The sequence below is a fragment of the Ursus americanus genome, chromosome 24, assembly GCF_024610735.1.
Source record: "Ursus americanus isolate L20-20 chromosome 24, mUrsAme1.1.p, whole genome shotgun sequence".
NCBI classification, from domain to species: Eukaryota; Metazoa; Chordata; class Mammalia; order Carnivora; family Ursidae; genus Ursus; species Ursus americanus.
Genome location: NC_142150.1, coordinates 35,248,827 through 35,257,443, shown reverse-complemented (window position 1 = coordinate 35,257,443; position 8,617 = coordinate 35,248,827). Strand labels below are relative to the sequence as shown.

Here is an 8,617-nt window from a genome sequence, read left to right as displayed (position 1 = left end):
AGAAAAGGAGTTTGACTTCCAGGAGTAAGGATCAACGTAAGAACAGAAAATGAGATGTGTGTGGCCTGTTCCCTTCTAGTGCCTTGAGTTTGACTGAGCACCTGTAAGTTCGAGAAGTAAAGATCAAGAGCCAGTAGACTCTGGAAGGCTTCAGACACAGGTTGACCTGTTATAGACACAGGGACTCGGTGCAGGAGAACCTTCCTGCCTCCCTGTGTGAAATGCAGCAGTGCTCTGCCTCCCTGAGGTCAAAAACTCTAAGGACATAGAGTCGACATCGATGATACGGACACTGCAGAAACTCTCACGGGCAGCGGGAATGGTATAAATTCACAAAGTGGATTCTCGGCAAACAACATAACACGTGGGGCTGGAACAGGCAGGGAAGAAGGAAGAACAGGGTATATTTCCAGTGGTGATAGGAATTGACAGGCAAGTTATCCTGGGCATTTTTCAGTGACTCCTATCAGGCACCACTATGAACTCCTGTAAGAGTTTGAAGAATACTTTGAGCAGGGTCAGCGTTATTAACTGGACCATCAAATTACTACCTTAGTCATTAAACACAAATGTAATCGAAATGTTGAATCCTAATTGATGACATAATTCTGAAGTGTCGAGGAGTGAAGAGTACTAACACTGATGTCAGCAACTCACTTCGAAAGGCATCAAAAAATGGATTGAAAGGAGAATTGATGGGTGGGTAAATGGACAGATCATAAATGTGTGATAAAGCAAATATAACAAAATATTGACAACAGCAGAATCTAAGTCCTGCGTATAATTCACTCTACATTCTTGTCAACATTTCTATACGGAAGAGATCCCTCTTGGAGAAGTTTGCAACAACCACCATCTTGTTTTACCTGTGATGGGTGACACATCTGGATTACCCAGGATTTAACTACACATCTTTTTGTCATTTGGCCTGGGAGTTAGAGCTCTTCCCCCCAATCTCTTTGCAGGCGGCCTCTTCCTTTTCTTTTTTCTCTCTCTCTCTGGAACTAAAAGATCTTGTTCCTTTTTATACCTTGCACCATGACACACTCCTTTAAACATCGAGCATGCCATGAATGATGAGTGTCCAGAACGTTGGTGCTGCAGAAAAGGTGATTCTCGGGATTTTCCAAGTTGGAAAGAAATGGTCAGGACAACTCGGCTCTTTTGAGAACTTTCCTCAGGGCCTCCTTCACTTCCTTGTTCCTCAGGCTATAGATAAGGGGGTTCAACATGGGGATCACTGTTGTGTAGAACACAGACACCACCCGATCCTCCTGGGAGGAATGGCCGGAGTTGTCTCTGAGGTACATGAAGATGAGGGTGCCGAAGAAGAGGGACACAGCGGTGAGGTGGGAGGCGCACGTGGAGAAGGTCTTGGCCCGGCCCCCCGCGGAGGGGATCCTCATGATGGCCACAACGATAAACAGGTAGGACACCACGATCGCCACCACGCAGGCAGGGATGACGAAGATGGCAAACACGATGATGACCACCTCCTGGGTGTAGCTGTCCCCACAGGTCAGCTTTAACAGAGGGGGGAGGTCACAGAAAATAAAGTCGATCTCGTTGTTGCCGCAGAAGGAGAGGCTGAAGGCTGTGACCGTGCGAACAAAGGCGCTGGAGACACCAGCGCTGTAAGCCCCGGCCACCAAGCCCCAGCGGGCCTTCTCGGTCATGATGGTGACATAGAGCAGGGGCCGGCACACAGCCACGTAGCGGTCATACGCCATGATGGCCAGGAGGTAGCAGTCGATGGAGCCGAAGAAGGTGAAGAGGAAGAACTGGGCGGCGCAGCGGGGGTAGGACAGCGCAGCCCCGCGCTCCAGCAGCACGGCCAGCATCTGCAGCACGACGACCGACGAGTAGCACATGTCCACGAAAGAGAGGTGGCCGAGGAAGAAGTACATCGGGGTGTGCAGCCGGCCATCCATGTGGATCAGGGCAATCATGCCCAGGTTCCCCAACAAGGTAAGGAGATAGATGAACAGAAACAAGAGGAAGAGAGGAAATGTCCATTGGGGACAGTCGGTGAATGCAATGAGGAGGAATTCGCTCACCAAGCTGAGGTTCTTCTCTGCCATGAGGGGCCTCACGGGGCTAGGGTGAGAAGCCAGGCCAGAAGCTATACATAGGACTGGCCCGTATGTCTAGTTTACGTTTATTGGGCCAGGACTCTGGACGAAATATGCCACCTGCTGTGTGGGACTTCAAAGATGACTGGTCTTAGCTCCTGCCTTCAAGGGAGCGCTGAGAAATAGAGTCATCGTATATGTAAAGAAAGCCATTGAGGGGAACATTTCCAAATAGAATTGCACATTCTCCTGCTTTTATTGTTAGTCAGCTGTGGGAGCCCCTGGGAGCCAAATAACCATCCTTAACCAAAATTTCCCTGTCACTCCAACAGGGGCTGATGCATGGGACCCTGTCTACCATGCAAATATCCATCTCAGGACCCTGTCCCTTTTTCTCCAAGACCACCGCCCCTTTATTTCAAATACTCATCATCTCTTGCCTGGATCTAAACCACAGGGGTGTAACTGAGAGCTCTCCCTGCCTCCAGGCACACTCCTTACCAATTCTTGCTCTTCATTGCGGTGAGAGTAGTAATCCTAAGACTTTAACTTGACCATGCCTTACTAAAATCCAGCATGGTACCCCATGGAGCATAGGATAAGGGTAAGCTGCGGACTCCTCGGTATGTCGGGGAAAGCCCTCTATGGGGTCCCCTCCCTACTTGCCCATGCCCCTTGCTTACTTCTCACTCCTCACACCTGCAGCCACACGCCAGCTTCTTGCAGCTTCTCTAATCTCCATGCTCTCTCTCATCTCTGTGCTTTCCACAGGCCACCCCTTCTGACAAAACACCTTATCTTTCCCGTCCCCAGGGTCAGATCATACTTCTCACAAAAAAAGTCTCTCTCGAATCTGTCTTCCCGGGTGAGGGTGTGTGCCCCTGGAGCTCAGCACATACGAAGGGTTTAAGATGTCTTCACAGAATAAATAGTTCTCAAATAAGATGTGAAGCACCTTGCAAAGGGAAAGGCGCTATACAAATCTTCAAGTGATTATTTTTATTTTCTGAAAATGTTTAAAGGCAAAACATGTCATTAAAACCAATCCACATTCACAAACATCGTAAGCCATGCTTAGGCTGCCCCTTCCATGCTCAACCTAACAAGGCCACTGTCTTACTTAGAGCCTCTTCGTTTACCAAAAACAGATTTTATAAGAACTGATATTATCCTGAATAATAGAAGCACATAGATAGGAACTGTTCTAAGTGGGGGCACTTGCGTGGCTCAGTCAGTTAAGCACCCGACTCTCGATTTCAGCTCAGATCGTGATCTCAGGGTGGAGGGATCGAGCCTGGGTGGGGCTTGTGCTCAGCAGGGAGTCTGCTTCTCTCCCTCTGCCCCTCCCCCTGCTCTCTCTCTCCCTCTAAAATAAATAAATACATCTTTAAAAAAACACAAGAAACTATTCTAAGTGATCTCTGTATTAACTCCTCTAATCCCCACAAACACTTTACAAGGTGGGAACTTTTATTACCCTTGTCTCACAGATGAGGAAACAGACAAGGAGCTGACGTCACATGCCCAAGACCGCACAGCCAGTAAATGGAACTGTCATTAGGAAGAACACTGCACGCGAAGCACTGTGTATCTTATTACCAGATTTCTAATGCATCACGTGTCTACTCCTACAGCAGCGCGACACGCCCGGATACCTGCACCGCGGTCAACGCCTATCGGAAGGCTGACGGGGACTCTTGCGCTAATGGACGGACCGTGCTTCGGCAGAGCTGCAGTGCGGCAGGATAAAGAAGATATTTGATCATCTTTAAAGCATTAGATCCTAGCAGCTAGTGGGGCTGATGTACTGGGGGGAATTATAAATAAAAGAAATTGGATCTGGGGCTCTGAACTGAGCATGGACCAAGAAAACCAGATCTGTTTTCTCCCCTGAATCCCGCTCCACCTTTACCTGGCCAGCCCTCTTCTCTCTGAGTCCTAAAAGGTCATTTGTCTTCCACGGGTTGGAGCTTCCTAAGGGTGTAGGGGAAAGGCGACCGCTCTGGGCAGCAGGAGGTCTATCTGGGTGGTTCCTGCCCTCCCATACTTCCTCAGCTATGACAATGAGCAAGTGACTTAATCTCTTAGGACCTCAGTGCCCTTCCCCCCTCCTCCTACGCTCCCCTCACACACAAAATAATGTCATAGCTGCCTGAATGTCAGTCCCTGCACCATATCACCTTCAACCACCTTGCAAGTTCTGGTCTGTCAAGCACTGTCTTCTCTCTGCCCTGAAGCTTTCTGTTTCCTTGATCTAAGAAATCTGGTTAAAACGCATACCTCCCCCTGGTTTTTGTTCAGTTGCACGCTGGGATAGCAGAGGCTGGAAAGCAGCCTGTTCTTATGGGCTCCTGGCTCCAAAGCAAACCCCTTTAGAAGACACTAATAGTTAGTATAAAAGCTCTGAAGTCCCCAATCGATGGCTAAAGTGGTCTCTAAGGAAAGGCAATTATTGCTCACGTGGTTTTTTAACAAGGCACCTGGTCCCAGTCCCAGGTCCCAAAGCCCTGTGACACGCCCACTGAGTGCGGGGATAAAAGTCCTGAATCCGGGTTCTGCTCTGTGCCCTGAGGAGGGAGATGTCTCTGCTTTAACTTCTGAGGTCAAAACAATGTCAGAAATTGCACCCACTGCCACCCTCGTCAGGTCCTGGAAGAGGGGTGCTTTATAAAGAGAAGGCTTTGATCTGCATAATCTGGGAGGACAAACCGGGGAAGACTTCAACAAGACACATTGTGTCTTCTAAGTTTGCCCTCCCTAGGGGTGGAATGTTTCATTAATGTCTCTCTCTCTCTTTCTCTCTCTCTCTCTCAAAAGCAAATAAAACCATGGGGAAAACAACAGCCTCGTATGTTACCCAGAGGAGAAATTGGCAAGTGCTTCCTGTTGGCATAGCCTCTGCCAGCAATCTGCATCTTTGACACTTCAGTATTTTTGAAACCCAAATTCATAAGCATTTTGTTAAGTCACTGAATTTCAACATGTCTCAATTCAGTAAAGGAAATAAGAGAAGTGCGAGGGAAAAAAATAATTGTTCTCTTTGACAATTAGGAGAGCCAGAAGAAAATGACACCGCACAGTTCATTAATCCATTACTGTGCTAAGAATTCTAAACAAAGAGCAAGAGATACAAAATGAAACAAACCTCTCCAAAAGAGAAAGCACATGCCTGTCCACAGGAATGTGCAATCTCACAGGTAAGATAATTATCCATCCGACAAGGTGACAAGTACTCACTCTTAATCAAGGTGGTGTACGCAAGGCGCCATGGGGATTCAGTGGAGATCAAGATTACTTATACGTGGAACAGATCAGGGAGGACTTCCCAGAGGAGGTGACAGTTTGGACAGAGAGGTAGGGGAGCAGGGATGATGGGCAAAACTCTTCAGGAAAGGGAACCAATGCGAGCAAACTTATAGGGGCAGGACAGCCTGGGACAATGGATGGGACTTTGGCAACAGAAAGGATGGAACTAGGCAGGTCCAGGACTCAGGTGAGATGAGTGAGGCACTCGCCTTGGGTGCAAAAGCTAAGGTGGTGCTGAAAACAGTAAACAAGGTAGATATTAATGTAATATTATTAAAAAGTCACAATCTATGGGGGAAAAAATATCAAGCTTTCAAACAACGACTCCACTATCATTGATCGTCTTTGCCTCCATCTCTAATGGCTTAGCATAGCAGTGGGACTAGGGAGTAGGCTTGCAAGGGAAGGGCAAGAGGCTTCCGGGGACAGGTTTAACAAGTGCCTTTTAATCATCTGGGCGTATTCCACTTCTTTCCTCTCTGCCCTCCACTTAGGAAAAGAACATGAAGGAAAGTCAACTTAATAAGATCTAATACTTGCGGAGAGGATCCTTAACAATTTCAAAGCCCTCTCTTCATCTCTCCTCACCAGAGCCCGTGGATTGAGGGAGAGTGAGAGCAATAATTCTTCATTTGTACCAATGACGAAAAAGGGCAAGAGGAGCCCAAGGTCATTAGTGAATTGGTGAATGGACTAGGAATTTGGTCTGTCCTGTGCATACCGGTTGCTAATGGACTCTGCCCAGACCACAGCCCTGACTGCCCAAGAGGACATTTTTTTTTATGACCACACACACGTGCACTTATACACCAAAGCTCATTGGGTGAAGAGCTGAGTCCTCTGGGTGATGCTGTATTAACAAATTACCTTAAAATCACGGCGGCTTTACACAGTACGTTTACTTTTGCCCATAGAAAATCCAGCATGGGTTAGCTAGTTGTCCTCCATCTTATAGCTATGACATTTGAAACAGGTGGCCTTCAAGAATGCTAGTGCAGGGGCACCTGCGTGGCTCAATCAGTTAAGCATCTGACTCTTGATTTCAGCTCCGGTCATGATCTCAGGGATGTGAGATTGAGCCCCGCATCGGACTCTATGCTCCTCACAGAGTCAGCTTGAGATCCTCTCCCTCTGCCCCTTCCACTCGTGCTCTCTCTCTTAAAAAAAAAAAAAAAAAAAAAAGGAGAGAGAGAGAGAGAGAGAGAGAAGAGCAGGGAAATGTCATCATGCAAGATATCACTAAAACCCAGACCCCTGGAAGTGGTCTGCCCCACTCCCACCCACATCCCCAGAAACCAGAATCCAGTCACATGGCTTCTACAGGGCACGTTAGAAAATGTGCAGAAATGCATAGATATTTGGGCAAACAATGTTTGGGCTAAAATCTCTGCCACATCCTCCATCTTTTGCACAGAATAAACTCTAGAACCAGCCCCCTCATATTTCCAAGGACACTCAAGAGTCACTATTGCACCGCGGGACCCTCTGTTTTCCTGCATCCACGCGAGCAGGGTCTACGCACATGCGCACTTCCATGACCGTTCGCCCTTCCCAGTACCACGTCACAACAAGCAGGGAGCTAGGCCTCTCTCCTTATTCCTTCATTCTCTAAAGCAAAATTAACATGGTGTTTATTTGAGTAGCTGACTTTTAATAATGATATTGTAGAAAATGCAAGAGATTTCTGGTACTAGACAGAATAAGAGGGAATTAGAACTGATCACTGATGTCATCGGGCTACGAATTCCTCAGCCATTCCCATCACAAGGAATTGGTCACTGGCTGCTCCTCACCTTTGCCTTAAGGCTGCCTGGTACCATAGAGACCCAGAGTTTTCTCTGCTGAGTTGATCTTTTATTAATAGTTGTCTTCTCCTGTCTCCCAGTCTTCCAAATTCCTACCCAATCCACTGGAAGAAGACTCAAAATTCTTTATATATTGTTATACACCGTAATCAAATTTTTAATATCTAAATACCTTCCATTTATTTTATTTGTTTTATAGTTTCAAGTCCTTATTTACATTCCAGTTAGTCAACATATAGTGTAATATTAGTTTCAGGTGTACAATGTAGTGATTCATCACTTATATACAACACCCAGAGCTCATCATAACAAGTGCCCTATGGGGGCGCCTGGGTGGCTGGTCAGTTAAGTGTCTACCTTCAGCTCAAGTCATGATCTCAGGGTCCTGGGATCGAGTCCCACATTGGGCTCCCTGCTCAGCAGGCAGTCTGCTTCTTCTTCACCCTCTGCCCCCTCCCCAACTCATGCTTGCTTGCTCTTTCTCTCTCTCTCCATCTCACACACACTCTCTCTCTCTCAAATAAATAAATAAAATCTTTTTAAAAATAAAAAAAAGTGCCCTTTGTACTACCCATCACTCATTTAGCCCATCCTCCACCCACCTCCCCTCTAGTAACCTTCAGTGTGTTCTCTATAGTTAAGAATCTGGTCTGTGGTCTGCCTCTCTTTTTTATTCCCCTATGTTCATCTGTTTTGTTTCTTAAATTCCACATATGAGTGAAATCATATGGTATTTATCTTTCTCTGGCTGACTTTTTTCACTTAACATAATACTCTCTTGCTCCATCTACGTCTTTGCAAATGGCAAGATTTCATTCTTTTTGATGGCTGAGTAGTATTCCATTGTGTATGTATACCACATCGTCTTCATCCATTCATCAGTCGTTAGACACTTGGGCTGTTTCCACAGTTTGGCTATTGTAGATGATGCCGCAATAAACATCAGGGTGCACATATGCCTTTGAATTAGTGTTTTTGTTGTCTTTGGGTAAATGCCCAGTAGTGCAATTGCTGGACCATAGGGTAATTCTATTTTTAAATTTTTGAGGAACCTCCATACTGTTTTCCAGAGTGGCTCCACCAGCTTGCATTCCCACCAACAGTCTAAGAGGGTTCCCCTTTCTCTGCATCCTTGCCAACATCTGTTTTTTCCTGAATTGTTAATTTTAGCCATTCTAATGGGTGTGAGGTGGTATCTCACTGTGGTTTTGTGTTGTAAATACATTCCATTTCCATCATACATTAGAGATTCTTAAATTTCATAATCAAAATGCTCCTTTAGATGCTTTCCTCAACAAAGGGGAATTGTTTTCTTTTTAAGAAAAGAAAATTAGATCAAACCCCAGCTTACTTTTCTTTTTTTTTTTTTTCTTTTTTTTTTTTTTTTTTTACTTTTAACACACAAGAAAAGGATTTGGTGCTCAAAGATGTCTG

At 46.1% G+C, this 8,617-nt stretch overlaps 1 protein-coding gene across 1 annotated transcript; it reads right to left on the bottom strand.

Moving 5' to 3' along the window:
- Window positions 1-1,145: 1,145 nt before the first annotated feature.
- LOC123785317 (olfactory receptor 9Q1-like) lies at window positions 1,146-2,102 on the bottom strand. Its single transcript, XM_045787048.2, has one exon. It carries the CDS (start codon window positions 2,079-2,081, stop codon window positions 1,146-1,148), a length of 936 nt encoding a protein of 311 aa, XP_045643004.2. The 5' UTR covers window positions 2,082-2,102.
- Between the last annotated feature and the right edge of the window lie 6,515 nt (window positions 2,103-8,617).

Bases quoted from the DNA above. Each gene is read 5' to 3' on its own strand.
- LOC123785317 (XM_045787048.2), bottom strand. From the start codon at position 2,081: ATGGCAGAGAAGAACCTCAGCTTGGTGAGCGAATTCCTCCTCATTGCA.